This window comes from Osmerus eperlanus, chromosome 27 (genome assembly GCF_963692335.1).
Source record: "Osmerus eperlanus chromosome 27, fOsmEpe2.1, whole genome shotgun sequence".
Lineage (NCBI taxonomy): Eukaryota > Metazoa > Chordata > Actinopteri > Osmeriformes > Osmeridae > Osmerus > Osmerus eperlanus.
In genome coordinates this window covers 6703239-6727803 of record NC_085044.1, presented here as the reverse complement: position 1 = coordinate 6727803, position 24565 = coordinate 6703239, and the positions used below count along the sequence as shown (strand labels likewise).

The following is a 24565-nucleotide window of genomic DNA, read 5'->3' as shown; positions in this document are numbered from 1 at the left end:
GAAGAGTCATGTGATCCAGAAAGAGCAGGTCCTCAGTAGAACTGCAGAGAAGGACTCCTCATCCCAGCAAAGTGAAGATGAAGGTGAAGATTAAGGGGAAGGGGAAGTTAAAGATGAATATATAAAGGTGAAGATGAAGATGTAAAGGTGAAGATAAAAGTGAAGATGAAGATGTAAAGATGAAGATAAAAGTGAAGATGAAGATGTAAAGGTGAAGATAAAAGTGAAGATGAAGATGTAAAGGTGAAGATGTAAAGGTGAAGATGTCAATTTGAAGATGTAAAGGTGAAGATGTAAAGGTGAAGATAAAGTTGAAGATGAAGATCAAATGCAGATGAAGGGGGCAACCTCTGGTCTGTCTGTCTGTCTGTCTGTCTAGGAGGGTCATGTCTAGACAGGTCCTATATAATCCAGCACCATGACAACCTACTATACCACAGCATTATGTGTCAGTATATGCTCAAACAAATGGACAAATCTAGTGGCCCTCGGAGGTGCAAGTCGTATCATCAGCTGACATCCCTCACTCAATCACTGCAGGTGTGCTAATCTAAGATCCAGGCCTTATCCTCCAGGGAAAATAAACACTGCATTCATTCACAGACCTAAACACATGCTCAAACCTCATGCGTTCCTGCATATTGTGATATTGCTACCAGCCTCCACCATCCTCAGTTCCACCACACTGTCTTCGGAATCGTTACTAAGGGACGTTGTTGATACTCTCCAATGGAAACTCTGTGATTTCGCTGGCTATTCATGTATGAAATGTATTTTACTGCACCTTCTGAGGGTCCTTCGATCTTTCTGAGTTTGGGGAGTTTTTCCGTGTCTTCTCTGAGGGTTTTAGGTTGGTTATCGATGCTGATCTGTGGCTCTGTGTGAAGCCGTTTGACTTTGCTTGCTAAAAGGGCTAAACCCCAAGTTGATTTGATTTCCTGTCCACAGAAGAGTTACAGTAACCAAGGCTCCCTGCCTTGTTGTTGTACATACTTGTGCTATGCTAGCTGCTCCAAGGCATGGAGCTTTTACCTCTTATAGAACCAGTCCTCTAAAGACAAACCTATTTCCATTGCAATAAATGGTTAAAAGAGTGTCTTGTCAGAAGTATTAATAAACATTCCTCTAAATGTCCGCTGGCCCCATCCTGAACCCTGACCAGACGCTCAGCATTAACAGAACTGCTGTTTGTTGACAGTGTGTAGTTGTCATTAGTTTTTGACTGTGTGTCGTTATTGTTAGTTGTTGAGAACATCATGTAATGGTTGTTAGTTGTTGACAGTGTGTTGTTGTTGTTGTTGTTAGCTGTTACAGTTTTTCTCAATTGCTAAAACACTAAAACCCATTGGCTGAACAAAGTTCTCAGTTGCCTGAACTCATGTAGCTAATTGCGCAGTCTGTTGTCAATACCTTAAACCATTTCACATGGTAAAACACAATTTGCAGATCTCACTTAGACTTTTCAGCAAAACTCTAAACACATTCTCATTCTCAAAACCCATTCTGCACTCTAATGCACATGTCATCCATACTGGTAAACACAAATGGCAACAATCAAATACAAATAAAGAAAACATGTCATTGACTAAACACAACCACTCAAACTTGATTTCACTTGTTTCAAATGATGTGACACAACCAATATAAGCCAGTTCAGAGAGCAAACAGGTTGCAAACAATATTGCTTGTGATGTTGACAAAGTGCTCTGGCCTGTCCCAGCCAAAAGACAAGAAGAAGCACATTGATCACATGTTTACTCCTTTGATTTTTGTCCCTTTTAGTATTGTATACTGTAGTAGCCTACAGTGCATTGTAGGCTGTACAATGAACACATTGTATGGCCCTAAACATTGTACTTTCCATTTGTTACAGTAACAGTACTGACTGCTCAATAGATTTTGACTGGTTGCAGGTTCATATCAACAAAGAACAAGAGTGAGTTGTGGGTAGTGAGATGCAGGGTACTGTATAGGGGTACGAGGAGGAGAAAGAACAAGAAAAATTGCAAAGAGCAAAGCAGAGTAGTAATTTCTGATCAATTTTGAGCTACTATGATAGAATATGTTTTCGTTCATCAAAAGACGATGGATGACGGATAAATATGAAATTTGTTTTGAGATTACGGGATTACGGGAGTCAGGTGGCTGAGTGGTTAGGGAATTGGGCTAGTAATCAGAAGGTTGCCGGTTTGATTCTCGGCTGTGCAGAGACTAAATGACTAAATGTAAATGTAAATTACGTAAAAATGTACTTCTCAGTGCACTGTTCTGCACTGTTCTGCAGTGTTTGATTTTGAGCACAGGTAAATCTGTTTTGAGGCGAAAGTTTGATTTTGAGAACAGGTAAAACTGTTTTGAGGCGAAAGTTTCATTTTGCAAGAGGATTCAGAGGTTTGTAAATAGTGCTTGAAGATGAGGTTTTGTGTTTACAGTTTTGAGAAAATGGGTGACTGTTTCAAGAAATGTGTTTTAGCAATTGTGAAAAACTGTAACAGTGTTTATTCGTTGTTAGATGATGGGAGTGTATAGTTGTTGCTAGGTGTTGACAGTGTGTAGTTGTTGTTTGTTGTTGACTTGTATTGTAATAGTTTGCGAGACCCTAAAGATGAAGCTTGACCTGTGTCTGTCTGACACAGATGTTGGTTTACAGTTAGAGAGGAATGTCCCTTTAGGAATCACCACGGCGATCTGACAGAGACCACCAAGACCCTGGCAGGAGTTATCTGTCTCTCTCTCTCTCTCTTTTTCTCTCTCTCTCACACACACACAGACACACACATACACACTCAAAGATATGCGTACATAAACACTCACAGACACACACAGACAGACTCACACCAACACACTTACAAATATACATAAACACACAGGCACACACACGTACATAAACACACACAAAGACGTTGTAATGCAACTGGAAGCGCCTTTTCCTACTGTGGGTTAACAGTAAATGAGTGGACCCACAGACCTGTATATCCGATCTGCTCTCCTGGGCTGGAGACTCCCTCAGTCTTTAGGTCGGGAATAGACTCCCTCAGTCAGCAAGTATAGTATAGATTCTCTCAGTCTCCAGATCTGGAATACACTACCTCAGTCAGCAGGTCTGGAATAGACTCCCTCAGTCAGCAAGTATAGTATAGATTCTCTCAGTCTCCAGGTCTGGAATACACTACCTCAGTCAGCAGGTCTGGAATAGACTCCCTCAGTCAGCAAGTATAGTATAGATTCTCTCAGTCTCCAGGTCTGGAATACACTACCTCAGTCAGCAGGTCTGGAATAGACTCCCTCAGTCAGCAGGTCTGGAATAGACTCTCTTAGTCTTCAGGTTTGGAATAACCTCCCTCAGTCCGCAGGTCTGGAATAGACTCCCTCAATCAGCAGGTCTGGAATATACTCCCTCAATTTGCAGGTCTGTCAAAGACTCCCTCAGTTTGCAGGTTTGGAATAGACTCTCTCAGTCTCTGATGCTCCTAGAAGAAGGAGAGCTGTTCTGTGGTCGCACCTTCCCAGTGGATCTTCTACCTGTGGATCTTCCAGCCTGGATAACCCTAACCCTAACGTAATCCTAACCCAGACTTGGACAACAGGCTGTAATCCTCCAGGATCAGGGGGGTTCTGGTACTGTTGGTCCTGTTGACCATAATCCAAACACGAGAAGGTGATCAAAGATTGACCAGGGTTTCTGTGTCCTCCAGCTCCAATGCTTGAAATCTATTCGTTCCTAGAGATCGGTGAAACAGAAAGAGAGAAAGAGAGGGAGCATTCTACTTCTCTCTGGAAGTCTGAGCTGCTCTGGTAAAGAAGTCTCCTTTTAGCAGAAAGAGCCGGCGTCTGTTTTCAATCTTAGTCTCCCCCCCTCCTTATTTTCCCTCTCTTATTCTCCCTCCGTGCACCCCCTCTCTGTTCCCTCTCCCCCTAGCCCGCCAGCACGCTCCTCCTCTCCCCCTCTCCCTCCTCCTCCCTCCCCCTCCTCCCTCCCCTTCCCCCCTCTCCTCTTCCCCTTCCTTCTCCCCCTCCTCCTCCCCTCTCCTCCTCCCCCTCCTCCTCCACCCTCCCCAGGCAGGAAGTGAGTGTGAGACTTTAGAGTGCAGCGCTGAGGCCAGGAGCTGAGCTCAGACATTCTGCTCTGTCTTTATTGGTGGGTCAGGGGGGCGGCCTTCAACTAGAATCTGTAAAAAGATAAAGTGTGTGTGTGTATGCATCTGTGTGCATTCGTGTTGTGGGTGTGTGTGTGCCTGCATGTGGATTTTTGGTGTACACACACAAGGTATCTATTACAAGGTATTGTGTGTGTCTGTGTGCATGTATGTGTGTTTGTGTATGTGTGTGTGTTTGTTTGTATGTGTGCGTGTGTGTCTGTGCGTGCGTGCGTCTATTTGTGGATGTGGATGTATGCGCGCCTGTGTGCGTACATTGTGTTTGTGTATGGCTGCGCGAGTGTGTGGTGTGTGTGCATGCGTGTGCAGCATGTCTGCTGTGCAGCCGACTGACCAGCTCCACACACTCAGCACTCCTGTCAACATGTGGCATATTTAAACACACATGGAGTATGCCGGAACCAGGACTAAACTGGGAGCACACAGACACAGGACTCATTCAGCTGCATGTGTGTGTTTGTACGTTCTCGTTCACATAGAAACCGTCAGTTCTGGAGCCCAGAATGTGACCCTTCTGAGAACAGCAGGAACAGATGAGAGAGTAGAGGAGAGGAGGGGAGGAGAAAGGATAAAGGAGAGGAGGGGAGGGGAGGGGAGGGGAGGAGAGGAGAAAGGAGAGGAGGGGAAAGGAGAGAAGGGGAGGGGAGGAGAAAAGAGAGGAGGGGAGGAGAAAGGAGAGGAGGGGAGGAGAAAGGAGAGGAGGGGAGGAGAAAGGAGAGGAGGGGAGGAGAAAGGAGAGAAGGGGAGGGGAGGAGAAAAGAGAGGAGGGGAGGAGAAAGGAGAGGAGGGGAGGGGAGGAGAAAGGAGGGGAAAGGAGAGGAGGGGAGGAGAGGGGAGGAGAAAGGAGAGGGGGGGGGAAGAGAGGAGGGGAGGAGAAAGGAGAGGAGGGGAGGAGAAAGGAGAGGAGGGGGGGAGAAAAGAGAGGAGGGGAGGAGAAAGGAGAGGAGGGGAGGGGAGGAGAAAGGAGAGGAGGGGAGGAGAAAAGAGAGGAGGGGAGGAGAAAGGAGAGGAGGGGAGGGGGGAGTGGTGGACAGAGGAGAGGAGAAGAGAGAATCCTTTCAGTGCAAACAAGAACATTACCCATCGCAATTATCTTAACTAGCAGCAGGAGGCGCCAGAGGACCTCCCTGTCCAGATTTCAGGGAATGAACAGCCTTACATGATTAACTCCAACACCATTCCTACAGGGGGATAATACGTATTATATTTATATTCTCATCACATATCATATTTGAGGAAAGACCACCCTGGTAGTTTTATTCATAACGCCGGGATGTAAATATCATTTTATTTCTTCATGTAGCCAATACTTAAATTTTTTTGGTGTGTTTGCAGGTTAAGATGCTTTAAGAACGTGAACAAAATGTCCTTGTCTCATACCAATAAATAATTCAGAGATGATGTGTTGTGAAATTCCTGTTTAAGAACATATGGAATGTTGTTGATATATTAGGACAAGGCTAACAGAGATGCTCTTTAGGCTTGTCCTGCACTGAACTCATGTAATAAATGCAGCAATAAACCCATCGAATAAATTGAATTCATCATCATTATGTCCACTTTTATAGGTTTATTATACTGTGCAATATGTCAATAATAACACGTTATAAAGCAGGAGAGTTCACGACAGAAACTGGACAATTACAAGCTGAATGAGGCTGACTGCTGAGAAATGCAGTTTGTTAATCCCCAAGGAAATTCAAGACTCTAATTCATCTGTAAAATTCTGAGCTGACTGTAAGGTAATAACTTTTAATTACGCTTTATGAAGTTATTTTTTTATTACTTTTTTTATTGTTGTTAAATTGTATCTAATTGTTTGATGTTGTATTTATGATATTACTTTCACTTTGCTGCACTGTACTCTAGAGTATTGTAGTCAAGATATTATTGTTGCACTTTAGTTTTTATTAGTAACGTTACGCTTTGCCTGGTAGCTAAGATGTGGTTACGTTTCAGTGTGCCTGGTAAAAGCAGACTGTTCCTTGACTCTCACCAACAAAATACTGTTAGAACAATGCACTTCTAATCTTTGATCTTCTACAGTATTTTCTGTTTATATGAAGCTTTGGATAAAAGCATCCGCTAAATGAACATAATTAAATTCAACTAATTTCGATAATTTCGTAGACAAAATGTATTCTGTAATGTATTCATTACAAATGTCATTAATCGTATTTGTGAGTGTGTGACTAAGTGCGAGTGCGTGTCCCTGTGTATGTGAGTGTGTGTCTGCACGGCTGTATGTGTGCGTGTGTATGTATCTGTGTGTGTGTGCATGTGTATGGGGGTGACAACATATTAGAGGCCCATACGGGAAAGAGTCTTGCAGCTGGTCAGCACTTCTACTGTCTCCACTGTCTCCATGGCACCCCTTGTTGTCGAGGAAGTCACACCTGGTTGTGAAGTGTGACCTCACACCTTCCTGCCCCCCCCTTCCCCCCTCCTCAGTCTGAACAGAGCTGGTCTTTAGCTCTCCTCCTGTCCATATCCACAAGTCCTGTTCACCCCCTGAACCTAATGAGAAAGGACACACACGTTCTCTTTTTCATGGAGACGTGTTGGAGGGAGAGGAAGGGAGAGGCAGGGAGAGTGAGGGAGAGGCAGGTAGAGGCAGGGGGATGAAGGGAGAGGAGGGGTGGATAGGCGGGGCGAGTCAGGGAGATACAGGTAGAGAGAAGAAGGGAGAGGCAGGGAAAGGAAGGGAGAGGCAGGTCCAATGGGGGGGGGGCAGTCTGGGTTCAAATGTGTGTGTGTGTGGGGGGGCAGAGACAGGGCTGGCAGCCTGAGGAGGTGCAGAGTGTGTGTGTGTGGGGTGTGGTGGAGTGTGTGTGTGTGTGTGGGGTGGGGTGGAGTGTGTGTGTGTGTGTGGGGTGGGGTGGAGTGTGTGTGTGTGTGTGTGGGGGGGGGGGGGGTTGTGTCTCTATCCCTGTTCTCTGAGGGGCATCATCCCAGCCAAAGAGACCCCGGTGAAAAAAAGCTGTGACCTCTCCAGTGGTCCAGTGGACCTCTCCCTTCTCTCCTTTCCTCCTACTCCTCCTATCCCATTTCTCGCCTCCTCCTCTCCTTCTTCCAGATTCTGAACCTATGAGTTTGACAACATGAGTATGGTGTTTGAGGTGAATATGACCATTTGAGGCTGTGAACCCTTCTATCATGAATAAGAATCTATATATAAAAAAATACAAATCATATCCTGTAACAATGATATTATTGTATTCATTATTATTATTATTATTATTATGCCAACACAATACAATTAAATAGTACAAATTATGATCAATAATCAATCAATAATGCTGCAATCGATGTTGTCGTGTTTAAGCTTTCTTCATTCAACATTTATTATTCTAATATGGTGCGAGACATTTTGCACACAGACAATAAATAAACATAAATAAATACATAGGCTGTCTATCTTTTCAAGTTGTGATCATTTACTCACAACTCAAAATAGTTTAGTTTAAATGTTTTCAATAATATGAAGGTCTATTTGACTACATAACAAATCTATTAAATAATTTTACATTATAATGAAAACGAAATAGTAAATACTAAAAACTAAAATTCGACTGAAATCTCAGGAAGCAAGCTTGAAACTGCGCGCCGAGAAAAACAGTCATTAATGTAGGCTATCCTAAATACACGTATAATCATTGATAAATTCCTGAAGTAGGTCTAATTGAGGAGTTTTTTTTTTATTCAAAACGTTAAGTTGTCGGGCATATTTTTTTGCTAACGAATCTTCCGGGACATATTTTGTATCTCTCAAGGACCCGGTTTTAACAGAGGCTAAATGTAACCTGTCTGCGACTTTACCCGCCGGTTAATTCAAGGTTTCTTCTATTCTATTGAATGAGTTGGGAGGAAGTGGAGTGACCGTGTGTAAAACCGGGGGCAAGCGGAGGGCAGCGACTTGTATTTAAATTAGGCTTGGTTCCCAGAGACGCTCACCTCCGGGGCTCGCGCCGGGGTCCCCTCCCTGTCCAGACTGACAGTTTTCAGGGCGCAGTGCGAGGAGGTGCTTGGGCTCGAGACGAGACGGAGAGCGGCCTATCGCCCCCCGTGATCTGTTTGAAGTTCAGCCCCAGAGAACAGGCGCGTGGAGCCTCTCTGTCTGTTAGGATCCTAAACTGAGCTCGTGCTGTCTTGTCAGAGCCAAGCAGAACAACAGCAAATGTTTTATTTAGGTCTTAATTTATGTCTTTACGTTGTTGGTATGAGTGAAACAGATCCTTATATTTAGAGAAAGGCTAAAGTAAACGTGTCGTAGGCTATATTAATGTACCATATTTACTGACTATAACCAAGGGTAGGCCCGTGACAACTCAAATATTGTATCACAAAATCATCACACAGACTTAATTTGGGAATAATAATACATATGATTTATTCCTATTTATTTACATATAGGCCAAAGCACAAATGTATGCTGATCAAATAACGTTGCAATTCCAAGAAGCCTGGGAATGTTCCACATCACAAACAAATACAACAACTTAAAGAAAACCACTTGCTAGTTTGGTCTCTAAACATGATGGGTTTGGAACAGGTCTCTGTGCCTATAGCCCGTGACCCCGGCGCCATTGTGGCCCGGCCCGTGCATTTGCTAGGCCCCGCGCGGACAATACCGAGACAGGTTCTCCCGTTGAGAAACCCCGCGTGACGTGATGTTAGTTACTCCTGCGCGATTTGTAGCGTTCTTCTCAACACCGCGGGGTCCTTTGATAAAGTTCCCCATGCGCCTTTGAAATGCAAGGCCCGTCTCCCATGCAAATGCTCCGCGGGATAAGGCGAGGCAAGGGAGGGAGGGATATGAGAGCAATAAAACCTGTACGTCAGCGTAACTCTCTCAGCTGGCAGCCAGTCTACCGGACAGCAGGTTGAGCAGCGCAGGTAGAGTCCCACAGGTAGCCGCCTAGTTAAGCAGAAACCCGGGCCAGGGTAGACAGCAGCGCCGATCTGGAGACGCATTATGCGCAGGAGGTTCCCTCTGGAAAGATGTACGTGGGTTATCTACTGGATAAGGACAGCAACATGTACCCTAACCCGGTGCGTCACACAGGGCTCAACCTCAACCACCAGAACTTCGTGTCAGCTCCGCAGCAGTACTCGGACTTCCCCGGATACCACGTTCCCGGGATTAACAATGACCCCCATCACGGGCAGACTGGGGCCTGGAACCCGGTTTACGCGCCGCCGAGGGACGATTGGTCACACTACGGGGCAGCGACGGGGCCGTCCACGTCAAACCCCGGGCCCATTGGCTTCAGCCCGCCAGAGTTCTCCCCGGTCCAGCCGCCGGGTCTCCTCCCGTCCTCCATCAACACCGTGGGTCAACTGTCCCCCAACTCCCAGCGCCGGAATCCCTACGACTGGATGAGACGGAGCGCTCCGCCGACCACTACCGGTAAATTGACATAATTGACACCGATTATGACTGACGATGGCTAAATGTGTGCTCGGGTTGAACTGAATAGGATTATGTTCTTTTCAATGTGTCCGAAAAGTTATATATCCAGATGCTTACTGACTTATAGATTTAGGCTACTATACATAAGTGTATAGGGTCGTTAAAAAGTACGTTTAACTTGAGTGGATGATTAATTATAACGAATTTATTCATTTTTAATGTTGTAGTCCATTTAATTGTTTGGACAAAAAAACATCCAAAACTAAGGATCAGTCACGGTCTGGGTTAGGCTACACTTCATTGAGTTTTTCAGACCACTCCAGGCAGTGACAGTTATGGTTGCGCTCGTGAATCTCACCTCATAAATGCGTGTCTATCTCGTCGAGTTTATGGAGACAATATGGCCTGTTTAACACGCTTAAGATCACCTATATTATTACTCATAATTGCCGGCAATATTCTTTACCCTACATTGTCATTGTTATTTGGCGCATTAGGCTTATCTTAAACTTTATCTTAACACAGATTTATGAACTAGGAAGAGCTCATCGATGCATTGATTTTATTGGTTTGGAGCAGAGATTGATTTCAAATAATACACACATTCAAACGCGGCAGGCCTATTTAATCAACAAAAATGATTGAATTCTTCGATTATGATGGATTGTCATGTATTAAATCACACATTAATAGGCTATACACCAATCAAACAATGAACCCATGAACAACTTACAAACACGTTTGGTACATAATAATGCTCTTCGCTCAAAAATAATTTTCAAAGTTAGTTAGAGACTGAAAAATGATTTTCATAGCGCGGAGATAGCGCGTGGAGCCTGTGACGTGCGCCTGCAAGTTGGAGATGTTCTTGTCGCGAAGGATCAAATAGAGGGAGCGGTTTGAAGACGTTGTCATGTAAATGCGGGGTTTTGTCTCGTTGAATGTGACATAGGGCGCTAGGGCTGCTGGCCACGTTGTCATTCTTTGTTACATATCCTGAGGCGGGAATACCTGGGTGTCAATCTCTTTGATGTTGCCTGAGAAAGTTAGGGCCCGTGCGTCCTATGAATTGAACCGCCCAGACCCCTTCACGTGCTTTCAGGATTTTTTAGTGGGAGCTGGACTGGATGTGGAATGCAATGGTGGGATACGTCTGAGTAGAGTACTGGTATTGGAGCTCACACAAACAAACACACACATATATAGACACATACACAAACCCTTCCGCACATACACATAACAATCAGTAAGTCAGTCCATTTTATTGACAAAGCACATTACAAATAACAGTTGTTAGCCACAGTGCTGTACAATAGCGAATAATTAAAACACACACAATATGACACAAAACACTATGCAACAATGAATAAATTCGTGTTAAGAATAGATTTAAAACCAGCATAACACACACATGCACACATAAGCATACACACAGTAACGCATAGACACACACACTCTCTCTCTCTCTCTCTCTCTCTCTCTCTCTCTCTCTCTCACACACACACACACACACACACACTCTAAAAGCTATTGTGTGCAAACAGAGGGCCCCATCCATGTTTATTTACTGTCTAATAACTACAATAAACAGTATAATCAATACATTTTAATATGGAATGAATAATGACTTATAACTAGTGTAATCTCCTGTTGAATGTGTTGAGTTGTGAGGATGTGAGTGCCATGGTTGCTGTCCTTAAGCAACAAGCTACCCCACTACCTGTCTGTGTGTGTGTTTGTGTTTGGGTTAACTGACAGTTGGATTCAAACATATTATGATTGTTCATTATCTTATCTGTACAGGAGTTCAACTTTGACAAACATGCAAGTGAACTCTGTATTTGGAGCCCCGGGTTGGGTCCTGTCAGAAATCAGCCCCAGCTATCTGACAGTGACAGCTCAGATTAGCACGCCGGAGAAAGTAACCAATAGACATGCAGTCTGCCATAAAGTGGGTAATGAGGGGATGGTTAACCAACCTCTGGGGGTTAAAAAGACATTTTGTGACCTGAAGTAGGCCGTTCCCCTGCTGCTGTCGAGCTGGCCCAGACAGAGAAGGGTTAGGGGAGTTGGGGGGGTTGGGGTGGTGGTGTGTGTGCGTGTGTGTGTGTGTGTGTTACATATTAACCTCTGTGGAGAGTCTTGACTCTTAATCGTGTTGACCAGCCTGCTATTAGCCTCTCATTAGCCTCCATGGCTAACCCCGCTCTCCTCTCTCTCCCTCCCCCTCCTCCCTTTTTTTCTCTGTCTCTCTTTCTTTCTCTTTCGATCTCTCTTGCCCCTCCCTCTCTTTCTCACTTGCTCTTTCTCTCTTTCTTTCAAACTCCATTACTTTCCCTCCCTCCCTGCCTCCGTCCCTCCCTCGCTCCCTCCCTCCTTCCATCTCTCTCTCTCTCTCCTTCTCTCTCTCTCTCTCTCTCTCTCTCTCTCTCTCTCTCTCTCTCTCTCTCTCTCTCTCTCTCTCTCTCTTCAGTTTATTCTTCCCTCTTCATTCATAATTGACAGCAGTCCAATCAGTAGAGTATATTCATTAACATGGCATGACTATCATGAAACACACAGACACACACACAGACGGCGTCTTTTAGGAGTGGTGTAATTCTATGTAAACGCTTGTCATTAGTGAAGAATGGTCATTAATGGTGTGTGTGTGTACTGTAGTGTGAGTGATGGGATAACAAGGGTTAGTCCCTGTAGGGAGTGGTACATGGAGAAGCCTAGCTGGCGTCTGTGTGTGTGTGTGTGTGTGTGTGTGTGTGTGTGTGTGTGTGTGTGGGTGAGTGAGTGTTTGTGCGTGTGTGTGTATACACTCATGCCATGACCATGGCCAGCAGTGAGGGAGCTGTGATTTACGGTGCTTCATTAGAGGCCTGCTGTGTGGTTTCGTGAGAGGACAGGTGAGTCGCTGGAGCAGAAGACCCAAAGAGGCTCCAGATGTCCTCTCTCTCCGCCCACCTGCTTAATCATCCTCACACCGTTATCTGGCCGAGCGTTTATGGTGTTTAATTTCCTAATGAGAAACCTGGCTGTGCTGAGGTGCTCACGTGACGCCGAGAAGACCCTTCTTGAATGGTTTCATAACTCTCTGTGTGGAACGTCCTCCAAAGATGTGCAACAGTTTGTTTAATGGATTGAATTTGAACTTCTTGAGGTGCTCTGTATTAGTTATCTGTTGAGTCACAGATGTTGTGAGACAGGCGTCAGCCAGCTGTAAAGCTAGGGTGTGTTTGTTAATGTGATGTAGGTCAGTCTGCAGGTCAGTCTGTAGGTCCGTTTAGACAGTCTGTAGGTCAATTAGGTTAGGACAGTTTATCGGTCAGTTAGGACAGTGTGTAGGTCAGTTAGGACAGTTTGTAGGTTAGTTAGGCCAGTCCATAGAACAGTCTATAGGTAAATCTGAAGGTCAGTCAGTCAGTCTGTAGGTCAGTTAGGACTGTTTGTAGGTCTGTCTGTCTGTAGGTCTGTCTGTAGGTCAGTTTGGAGCAAGGCCAGCCAAGGCCAGCCAAGTCTTTGGAACACAGATATCTGTGTTCTCTCGAACACAGGGAACCCCATCTGTACTTCATGCAAATCTACTTCTAGTCAGTTGTGCACTGCATTTGAATGTCAAACAGCACCAATCAGTCAGTCAGCAGAGTAGAGTTCAACTGCAGTGTTTTAGGATTGTCTCCTTCCTTAAGGCTCTTGTCAAGACCTGAGGTGCACTATATTTAGCCTGCTAGCTACCTGTGAACCAGGAGAATTTCATTAGAATTGCTGCTAACCAAGCCCACCTGGTACGACAAGGAGATCACATCAACTGCACCTCAGGAGTCAGAGAACATTTCAATCAGTAATTCATTTTACATGCCAACTTCAAACATATTTAGATATTTGACCCTACAAATGTGAACACTACCTTGTGACCATGCCATGATCAGTGGTTTACCACGACTTGACCACAACTCAACCGTGCTGTGCCATTCTAGGACTAACTGTTTGAGCACTGGCTCTAGACATCATAACTTGACCTGCCTTGAGCATAAGTTACTGGCTGTCCATGACCTTATCCTGACCCTATTTTGAATAGGCCCAAATCTGACCAAATTGTGACCTTTCGTGTTCCAGGCGGGAAGACGCGGACCAAGGACAAGTACCGTGTGGTGTACACAGACCACCAGAGGCTGGAGCTGGAGAAGGAGTTCCACTACAGCAGATACATCACCATCAGGAGGAAGGCTGAGCTGGCCACAGCTCTCAGCCTCTCAGAACGACAGGTACACGCACACACACCCAAACACACACACACACACACGTACGAATGCACACACACACATACATCACATGCACGCACGCACAAAGGCATCTCTCTTTATGACACACACACACATATACACACGTAAATGTGCACGCACACACATGTACACACAAACACATGTGCATCTTTCTCTCACGCTCTTGAGACACACACACGCACGCGCATACAAGCATGGCCACACATGTACACATACGGTAAATACATCCATACAGACGTACACACACAAATGCACAAACTCTCTCTCTCTCTCTGACACACGCACAGTCTCTAACTGATCCTCTTTTTCTCCAGGTGAAGATCTGGTTCCAGAACAGACGGGCCAAGGAGCGGAAGGTAAACAAGAAGAAGATGCAACAACCCCAAGCCGCCTCCACCACCACCCCCACCCCGCCCGGCAATGGCCTCCCACCCAACGCTGCCATGGTGACCAGCAGCAGCAGCGGCCTGGTGTCTCCCTCAATCCCCATGACCATCAAGGAGGAGTACTGAGGACCCGGGCCTGGGCCTGGACCTGGACCTAGACATAGTCCTAGTCTGGACCTAGATCTATACCTGGACCTAGATCTATACCTGGACCTAGACCTAGACCTAGTCTGGACCAAGATCTATACCTGGATCTAGACCTAGGCCTGGGCCTGGGCCTGGGCCTGGACCTGCACCAAGAAATCCTTTCATTGACTCTGTGATCAGCATTTCTACTTACCTTCAATCCCCAAACCTGGGCCCAGTGAATGGTTCCGCTACCAGAATCAGAACCACGACAAAACCAATGGACACAGCGGTACACAATGAAACTCAACCCAGCTTCACCTCTGGAGGACAGAACACCAGAGAGGGTAGAGGACAGATTCCTGTACCTGTTTGGTAGAAAACAATGACACCTTTTTGGACAGAGAACACAGAGAGAGAAGGTATGTGGAGCTGGTTCTGGTGCCATCCATCCCGCCCAAGGCCCAACGCAGCACAGGATCTCAAAATGACTGCTATGAACCGGCGACTGTTGGACTGTGCTGGTTTGTTGTTTCTGCTGTGAGGTCACTTCCTGCTCTGCTCCCAACGTGAAGCCCCGCCCACAGGAAATACTTGTAAATGGTTCTGATTTTGCGCATGAATATGAATAATGTGTATATTTTCAAAGTAATTTGTATTAAAAGCTTTATTGTAAAGATGGATGTGCTTGTTCATTTTGGAGGGAGAGGCTTTATTTCATAACACAACATTAGAGCTAAGGAACTTCATATTATTTAATTGGTGAAATGAATGAGGGAAATGGACAAAACATTACATTTTTCATAATACTTAGGAGGACATTTGGTCCCCACAAGGGTAGTTCAACAAGACCACCATTCACACCATACAGCACACACACCATACACACCATACACATATACCATCCACACATCATACACACACACACACACACACACACAGACACCTTACACATCCACACACACACACACCATACACACCATACATGCCATACATACTCACACAGTACATACTCACACACACACTATGCACACCATACACACACCATATACACACCATACACCCTCACAGACTGACAGACACTGGCAGCATAGAGACAGCAGTCACCCTCACACACACAAGGATGTTTGCACAGCTAAACCTAGTGGCTGGATAAGGAGCGATTAGCTACAATGAAACACTTACTAAACAATATCCAGCTTCCTGTCCCCCTCCATCTCTTCCTCCTACTCTTTTCTCTCCACCTGTTCCTTCTCTCCCTCTCATCCGCCTTCTCCTCCTCCTCCTCCTCCTTCATCTCTTCCTCCTCCTCTCTGTCCGGGTCTTATCAGCGACCAGCGTCAGTGAGACGCAGTCAGAGAAGCACAATCTGCTGTATGACACACACACATACACAGACACACATACACACAGACACACACGGATGCACATACAGACACAGATATTTGCCAATGGAGCTAGCTGAGGCAGGGTGTGTCGTCCAAAGGTCAGGCTGGGCAAACACACCAGGACCCATCTGCCTGGTGGAGGGGGGGAGGAGGGGGTAGGGTGAAGCTAGGCTGGGGTGGGGGTGTGTGGGGGGGAAGTTCTTAGGCCGTTGCACCAGTGATGGACGGGGAGGACAGCAGAGAGGAGTGGGTCCTTCCTGATTGGACCAGGGGGGACCGCTAAGAGGGTGACAGCAGGAAAAGGGGCAAGGTAGTGGGAGTGCTTCTTCCACACAGTGTGTGTGTGTGTGTGGGGGGGGGGGGGGGAAGGGGGGTGGGGGGGATTGTTGAGTTTCCTGGTCGACTTGCATGTTCATCCAGTAAGTCATAAATTACGATGATTCTAACCTTTACCCCCTGAGCCTGTATCTTTTCCCCCCCCAAACACCCCTGCTATCTGAAAGAGATAGAGTGAGAGAGGAAGGATCGACAGGGAGGGAGGAAGAAAGAGAGGGAGAGGCCTATCATTGCTTGAGTTTCAGTTCAAGAAAACAACACAACAACACCCCAATGGGCATGGGTGTAGCTCATTTACAGCAGTGGCCTGTAGATCAGGATGTCACAGGTTCAAATCCCCCCAGCACATTGCTTTGGATGAATGAAAACACTATCTGTTTCACTAACATGAAATCCATGATAGTCCTGTACTGGAAACAACCTGATCCTTCCCACGCAGCCTGTCTCAAAAATCACCTATAATAATAATAATAATAATTATACATTTTATTTGTATTGCACTTTACATTACAGCAATCTCAAAGTGCTACAGAGCATATAATAATGCTAATTAAAAAGAAGCATATATACAATGTCACTATTGTCAACTAATAGTTGACATAATAATAAATGTAGCAAATACTAGCCTCTTTCTGGCTTCAGACGAAAGAAAACAGGCCTCATATAGGCCAATAGTACAGTAATTGGATGGACTCTTTTTAAAATGGAGGACAGCTGGAACCTGGAGGACCTGCCATGCCGGACAGGAAACAGGAAGTTACCTGCCGTCCTGGGGAGGGTAACGCTAGCTAGCCCTACCTAGGCCTTCGACAGCAATGAGCTAAGCCTCATGTTTAGGCAAACAGAAAGGAATCTGTCGACACGACAGCAGTTGTGTCCCGAGCTCTCTGTGGGTCGTAAACTTTATTGGGGGCGGGGGGGGGGGGGGGGGGGGTGATGTTGTAAAACCAACTCACCACAGAAACACAGATATGCCGGGCAAGGGCAGGATGACGCTCTGATAGCGTGTGTGTATGTGCATGTGTGGGGGTGTGTGTGTGGGGGGGTGTTTGTGTGTGTACGTGTGGGTGGAATGTGTGTACGTGTGTGTTGGTGGTGTGCATGTGTGCGTGGGCCGGTGGTGCGTGTATGCGTGAGTGCAGGGATGGTAGACACTCTGTTTGTGTTTGTATGTTTGTGTGCGTGTTGCCCATGTGTATGTATATATGTGTTTATATGTGTGTGTGTGTGTGTGTGTGTCTAACACACAACTCTTTAATGATTTTTACAGTCCCGTACTGTCGATGATGCCCTTAGTAGAAAGGACAGCCAGCAGGCTTGGACTGGCCGTCGGGAGAGTCGGAAGATTCATATATAGATAATAATAATACACGATCTTGGGCCGGTCTGCGTTTCAAGGTCCTGGGCCGTTTTTCAGTCCCAGTCCAGACCTGACAGTCAGTGATGGCGCAGTTATGAAAGTATGTCTGATGTTTACATTTACATTTTGTCATTTAGCAGACGCTCTTATCCAGAGCGACTTACAGTAAGTACAGGGACATTCCCCCCGAGGCAAGTAGGGTGAAGTGCCTCGCCCAAGGACACAACGTCATTTGGCACGGCCGGGAATCAAACTGGCAACCTTCAGATTACTAGCCCGATTCCCTCACCGCTCAGCCACCTGACTCCCCTGTTTGATAAAACAAATGCACCTAAACAGGCATCTTGCAGATGTGGCGTCAGGCGATCTCCTGAGTACCTCTCCTGCAGGAAACACCTAAACTCTCCATCACAGAATCCCACCACAGCCAATCAAAATGACTTCATCATCAGAGTCAACAGTCAATTAATTAAAGTAAATAAAAGCAGAAAGCGACCAGGGTAAATATCTCCACCTCATAAAAACCTATTACTGCACTCTCTCTCTCCGACTTATACAACCACACGTTTATGGGCCAGTTTTACCATAAACTTTCATTTACAATAGTCTAACTGCCCCCTAATACCCCCACTACGGGCGGATTGATTCTGAATAAACATGCGGCTGTCAAGTGATCCTGATGTTGAACCATGTCAAACCAGTAGCCCATCTATAAAGAGCTGATAGCCTGAAGGGCCCTTGTCTGCTAATGAAACTACTGGTGTTCCACTCTGCACATCCCACATACTTATGCACTGGCATGTAGTGGTGTATACTGGTATATACTGGTATACGATGGTGTAAACAATGACATACTGGTACATACTGATGCATATTGGTACTTAATGGTACATGCTGTTGTACACTGGTATATACTGATATAAACAGTATAACGTGTTCTGGTATATGGTATATACAGAGACATTCTGGTACATACTGATATATTGAATACAGGTGTGTGCTGGTACATACTGGTACTGTATATGTTGGCTCATGCTGGTGTATGTACACTGGTATACAGGTACATACTGATGCATGCAGGTACACACTGGTATATACTGATGTGTATGGGTACATACTGGTCTTTAATGCTGTACACTGGGACATACTGATATACTGCATACACTTTACAAAACAACATTTTTCCACGTAAAATTTAATTTTGTAAAGACATGTAAGTTGTGACAAACATTTTAGTGTAGATCAGTTAGATGACATTGTATGATATAACAGGTTGTTTGTTAAAGCAGTCCTATCAGTCTGCACTGATGCCATGTGTCTGGCTGCCCTGTCATTATTGATAGCTATATATAACTAGTCCATTAGCCTATATCTTACAAGTCTGACTATGTGTGTGTACGTGTAGAGGGTATGTGGTGTGTGTCTGTGTCTAGGTGATGATGGCATGATGGCTCTGCTATCTGACCTATAGACCCAATCTCAATATTTCAATCTTACAATTAGTTTGAATCAAAATTGATGAGGAATGCATAACCTAGCAAAATGATAGTAGTAAAAGTGGAATTGTGTTCATGTTTTTCTTATTTAGTGTGTGTGCACACATGTCTGTATGTGTGTGTCTGTGTGTGTGTGTGCATTTGTATGTGCGTGTGTATATATGTGTGTAGGTGCATGTGCGTATGTGTGTAACCTGGCATGCTGAGGTGAGAGGAGCCGTCGGGGCGGAGAGCATTCACCCTTGTGACAGACCTCACCTTTCCTCCAGGTAATTAACCTTTGTCTTGTTGATAATGATCCTCCAGATTTCCTCATGACATTGCAGCACCCTGGCCCTCAGCAAGTTCATGTTTGGTGGATGATAGAGACGCCCTCCTGCCCTTGCTGGACCCTGCCTGTAAAGGTGAATGGTTAACCAATGAGGAAACAACAGGAAGTACACAGACTGGAGTTTCCTGCTGGACTTGTGACTAGTACTGGGACTGGGACAAGGACTCAAGCAAGACTGGAACAGGGACTAGAATAGCACCAGGATTACTGGAATAGGACTGAGACTGCACTAGATTAAGACTGGGTCTACACTCGACTAGGAAAAGGACAAATCTAAACTAAGACTGAGACTAAACTAGACCAGGACTGAAACTACACTAGACTAAGGCCGAATCCCAATACTCTACATATACAATCCCAATACAATACTACAATTTAAATTTTAAAAGAATTTTGTTTGATATCAGTGCATAACACTACTTGCTTTGGAGACATCGATATACGTAATCGTAATCAAGTGGTGTCTCATTTCATAGGGCTATGTAGCCCTTACCCCTCAGTTTCGAGACACAAGGGCTAGGGGTAAACTAAGGGCTAGGGGTAAGGGGTAGGGGTAAGACAGAGTATTGGGATTCGGCCTAAGACTTAAACTACATTACACTAAGACTGAAACTAGATTATGACTGAGACGAGACTACACTAGACTAGGACTGGCACTAGAATGAGTAAGGGTAAGTGTGAAGTGTGAGAGAGACAGAGACTGTGTGTGATTGATTGTGCGTGTGTGTGTGTGTGCGTGTGTGTAGTGGGGGTTTTGCTGCCACCCCCCGCCCCCTACCCAGGGTGTCAGAGTTCACACCTCGCCACAGCAAGGCTCACCCTCCTCTGTCTCTGGCACAGGTGCACTATGGGTAAACACTGGTGGGAACAGGAGAGACACTGGACATTTGCATGGTCACCATAGTTACTAGCATGATGACCATGGTTACTAGTGTGGCTGGACTAGACGAGGATGAAAGAGAGAGAAATAAAGAGAGAGGGAGAGAGGGAGGGAGAAAACGAGAGATAGAGAAATAATAAGAGAGAAAAAGAGAAAATGAAAGAGAAAGACTGAGAGAGTGAGTGGGCAAGAGAGACAGAGATAAAAAAGAGGGAGGGAGAGAGATTGAAAGAGAGAGGGAAAAATAGAATGTGTGAGAGACAGAGAGAAAGAGAGAGAGGTATAGAGAGAAAGAGAGAGAGAGTTGCAGCCTGCAGTCCAACCTGACCAGAGGGAGCAGGTACTGTGTGTGTTGTCATATATAACGTGGTGCTGACAGGCGATGTCCCAACTTCCTGTGGCCTGGCCTTTGAAGCGCAGGCGGGAGGGGCACAGGACGTGAGATCAGTCTCTTTGAGGTCGTACCGTTTTATGAGCCATTGTTAATCAGGCTGAAGAGACAGCAGGGAACAATGGCCTACACACACACACACATTCCCCTTCTCCCTCTTTCTCTCTCTCTTTCTCTCTCTGTTTCTGTGTGTGTGTTGTGTCTCTGTAAATGTGTGTGTCCGTGTGTGCATGTATGTGTGTATGTGTGAGAAAGCAAAGGAGAGCAGATGTGAAGCCAGGGTGGGCATCATGGCTGACTGAGGTTTATGACCCCTCTGTCCTCTAATGTAGCTGACACACACACACACACACACACACACTCTCTCTCTCTCTCTCTCTCTCTCTCTCTCTCTCTCTCTCTCTCTCTCTCTCTCTCTCTCTCTCTCTCTCTCTCTCTCTCTCTCTCTCTCTCACACACATACAAACACACACACACACACACACAGGTAGAGCTGGAGATTGCTATGGTGACTATAGACTGATGTCACTGTGAACAGCAACAAAAGCTGCCCTCCTCCCCACATTAATTAACCCTAAGCCACCCTAGCAAACTCTAACCCGCCCTAGTTAACCCTAATCCACCATAGCTAACCCTAACCTACCCTATCTAATCCTTACCCACCCTAACTAAACCACATCCCACCAGCAGTCGTTATGGCAACACACACTTCTAGTGACTAAGTGCTGTGAACCACAGCATGCACAGGTTTATAACCGCAGGCCTTGCATCATGCCGGGTTGGTAGGACCCCAAGTACCTTAGGAACACAGGTAGGACTACATGTAGGACTACAGGTAGACAAAGACTGAGACTACACTAGACTAGGACTGGCACTGGAATGAGTAGGGGGTAAGTGTGAAGTGTGCGAGAGACAGAGACTGTGTGTGTGCTTGTGTGTGTGTGTGTGTGTGTGTGTGTGTGTGTGTGTGTGTGTGTAGTGGGGGTTTTGCTGCCACCCCCCCGTCCCCTACCCAGGGAGTCAGAGTTCACACCTCGCCACAGCAAGGCACTTGCTACAGGCACTGTAGGAACACAGGTTTGATCACAGGTAGGGCTACAGGTGTGACTACAGGTAGGACTACAGGCACTGTAGGAAACACAGGTAGGGTCACAGGTAGAGCTACAGGTCTACCTACAAGTAGGGCCACAAGTGTGACTACAAGTAGGGCTACAGGTGTGACTACAGGTAGGGCTACAGGTGTGACTACAGGTAGGGCTACAGGTGTGACTACAGGTAGGGCTACAGGTGTGACTACAGGTAGGGCTACAGGTGTGACTACAGGTAGGGCTACAGGTGTGACTACAGGTAGGGCTACAGGTGTGACTACAGGTAGGGCTACAGGTGTGACTACAGGTAGGGCTACAGGTGTGACTACAGGTAGGGCTACAGGTGTGACTACAGGTAGGGCTACAGGCAATGAAGGAACACAAGTGGGATTACAGATAGGACTTCATAAGCACCGTCGTGTTAGGATGATGGAAATCAATGGCCGGAAAGATGGACGACAATTTTAAGGGTTGACTTGAGGGTTGACTTGACATGCCAGAGGGAGAGAGAGAGAGAGAGAAGAATGGATATAAAGTGTCACAGGGATGGAGAGAGAAAGAAGGGGCACTGGTTCAGAGATTGCCCTCTTGACCTAAGAAGGAGAGAAGCCTCTCTCTGACAGAAATTCAGCATATCACCTTGTGTGGTGTTTGGGTCTGTGGTACCCGTTTTTAATGTTTACTAAAAGAACATATACAAAATATTTTTCAAACTGAGACTCACTGGCCTCGTCATTTTCAGGGAAGAACATATAAAATGACACATTTTCATTCAGTGCACACTATACACTCTCCTCTGCACATTTCTATGACGTGGTGCTTTGTTAACCTGGGGGGTAAAAAACAATTGTGTCTCTTAGTAAAAAAAAAAGTACAAATTATACAAAAAAGGTTTGCTGTATGTTTTCACTCTGTTTACTTTGTCCCTGGGTCTGCTGCAGAGCACCAAGGGCCTGTCTGTCTGCCTGCCTATCTGAACATCTGCTTTTCTCACACTGTCAATCCTTATGTAGTATGTGAAACCACAAAACGCTTTGTGGGAACCTGCACAATGTCATTGCAAGACATTATTCAATTTATTAAGATAAGATTTACTTCAATGACCCCGTAAAGAAATTTGTTCTGGACTCTGTCTTTCGTCTTAACAGTACTTCGATACAGAAATAAATAGAAATAAACACGCTATCAGAGCCAGCTGCAAATTGATGGTTTGTTTACAGAAATTGGAATGGGCGTATTGTTTTCAAAAGCCCTAAAACGTTGTGGGTCCATCAGAACCGTGAACAGTGGGTGAGTAACACAAATATGAACGCCGCACAAGGATTAATCATTATCTTGGCAAGGTTACAGTCTTCTCACATAGAGCCCCGCCCGCTCTCATCACAACTCTATCTGGTTCCCAGCCTGCATGGAGCTGTGCTGGGTCAATACTGCTGCAAACCTCTAGACAAATAGGAACGCAACTTTAATGAGCTGATCGAGATGTTTAAGTACAGGGAGGTGGGAGAGTTATTGGTGGGAAAGCTGGGCTAAAGCACCTCCATGAATGACAGCACGACACACCGGGATGGAGCGGAGTCATGTGATGCACTGGGTTGGAGTGGTCATGTGACACACCGGCTCAACTTGCAGCAGTGCGGAGGAAGCTCCTAGTTAACTATCTTCTGCTTCCTAGTTTAACTGAGCTAACAATGATATCACAGTGGAAGAAGTGGAGCTTAGGTTAGCGTTTAGAGAACGATATGTATACCAGACCAACGCAAAAAGTAGTTCCCTACATCAAAACGGCCTACTGTGAAAAAGGAGTGTCTGTGTGAGATTATATAGTTTAGATATTTAAAATGTGGATAGAAGTAGATATGCTTATCTACTAGTATATTTAGAGATGTACAGTAGATTATCTATATATATGGATGTTAAGTTGTAGAAGTTTCGGGATGTGGCTAGAGATAGTCAGATATTGATAAATAAAATAAAAAAAATCCTTATTTGTGTGGTCCCTGTTCCACTTCCTCCTCCGAACACAAGCTCTTCTTCAGATGCAAACATCAAAGCACTTCCCCTGCCACCCGTGCGCCCCCCCCCCCTTCCCCCACAAAAGCCCTGAGACGGTCTACATGGCAGAAGCTGGGGAATAGCCCTGAGTCCGTGCTCACACAGACTCTCTTTCCTGCCCCCCTTCCTCTCTCTCTCCATTCCTTGTCCTCCTTGCTTCTCGTCCCCTCTCCTCTGTTCTCCTCCCCTCTCCTCTGTCGCTTCTATATGTGAGAAATTACAGATTCAGGGTACATATATAGCGTACCACATTTCTCAAACCACACAAAAACGAATCAAAACGAAGTAACACCTTTCCTCCGTCGAAGAAGTGGCCGTCACAACCGGACACGAGAAAAATGCCCAACGAGCCGAAGCTCGTTTGACCCCTCAAGAGTTCAAGGGAACTTGAATTCAAACGCATCGACGCTGATGAGAAGTGTCCAGCTGAGCCCGTGGAGGAGGCCCGTGGAGGAGGCCCGTGGAGGAGGCCCGTGGAGGAGGCCCGTGGAGGAGGCCCGTGGAGGAGGCCCTGTGAGGCGGGCGGTGGGGCTCTCCCACTCAGAGATGCCCTGTCTGGTGGGATTATCTCGCTCTTTATGAGTTTATGGTATATTTATTGTTTTACTGAGACCTGTATTACTCTTGTTTCCAGAGCCAGGGCGACTGAACGAAGCTCCCGAATGAAGGGTTCACCTCGGAGAGCATCGCAGGCCAGCGCAATCCCATACGCGTTCCGCCCGGCAGTAAAAACCAGAAGCATGATGGGATCATCTGAGTGAAAGCGTTGTTATTGGTCCTTGTTATTATGGCTCCTTACTCTGATCAGCTTCAGTGCTGGAGAGAGGAGCATCACAAGAGACGATTGGACATGCTATGTTTGTGTGTGTTTGCAGGCGTACGTA

General features: G+C 45.8%; 2 protein-coding genes across 6 annotated transcripts in view; one reads left to right on the top strand and one right to left on the bottom strand.

Annotated features, from left to right (window-relative positions):
* LOC134013877 (platelet-derived growth factor receptor beta-like) overlaps positions 1–3823 on the bottom strand; it is a 19901-nt gene extending 16078 nt beyond the window's left edge. For 2 of the 5 annotated variants that reach the window (XR_009928990.1, XM_062453634.1), the window contains exon 1: positions 2969–3818. The gene's annotated coding sequence lies outside the window, so the exon portion shown is untranslated. Of the gene's footprint in view, positions 1–2968 lie in introns of all 5 variants that reach the window. The other 3 variants (XR_009928991.1, XM_062453635.1, XM_062453636.1) reach the window with 3 other exon arrangements.
* A 5211-nt stretch (positions 3824–9034) lies between these two features.
* On the top strand, positions 9035–15015 carry cdx1b (caudal type homeobox 1 b). The gene is made up of 3 exons (XM_062453651.1): positions 9035–9567; positions 13678–13826; positions 14159–15015. Exons 1-3 carry the CDS (start codon positions 9159–9161, stop codon positions 14354–14356), a joined length of 756 nt encoding a protein of 251 aa, XP_062309635.1. The 5' UTR covers positions 9035–9158; the 3' UTR covers positions 14357–15015.
* Positions 15016–24565: the final 9550 nt, after the last annotated feature.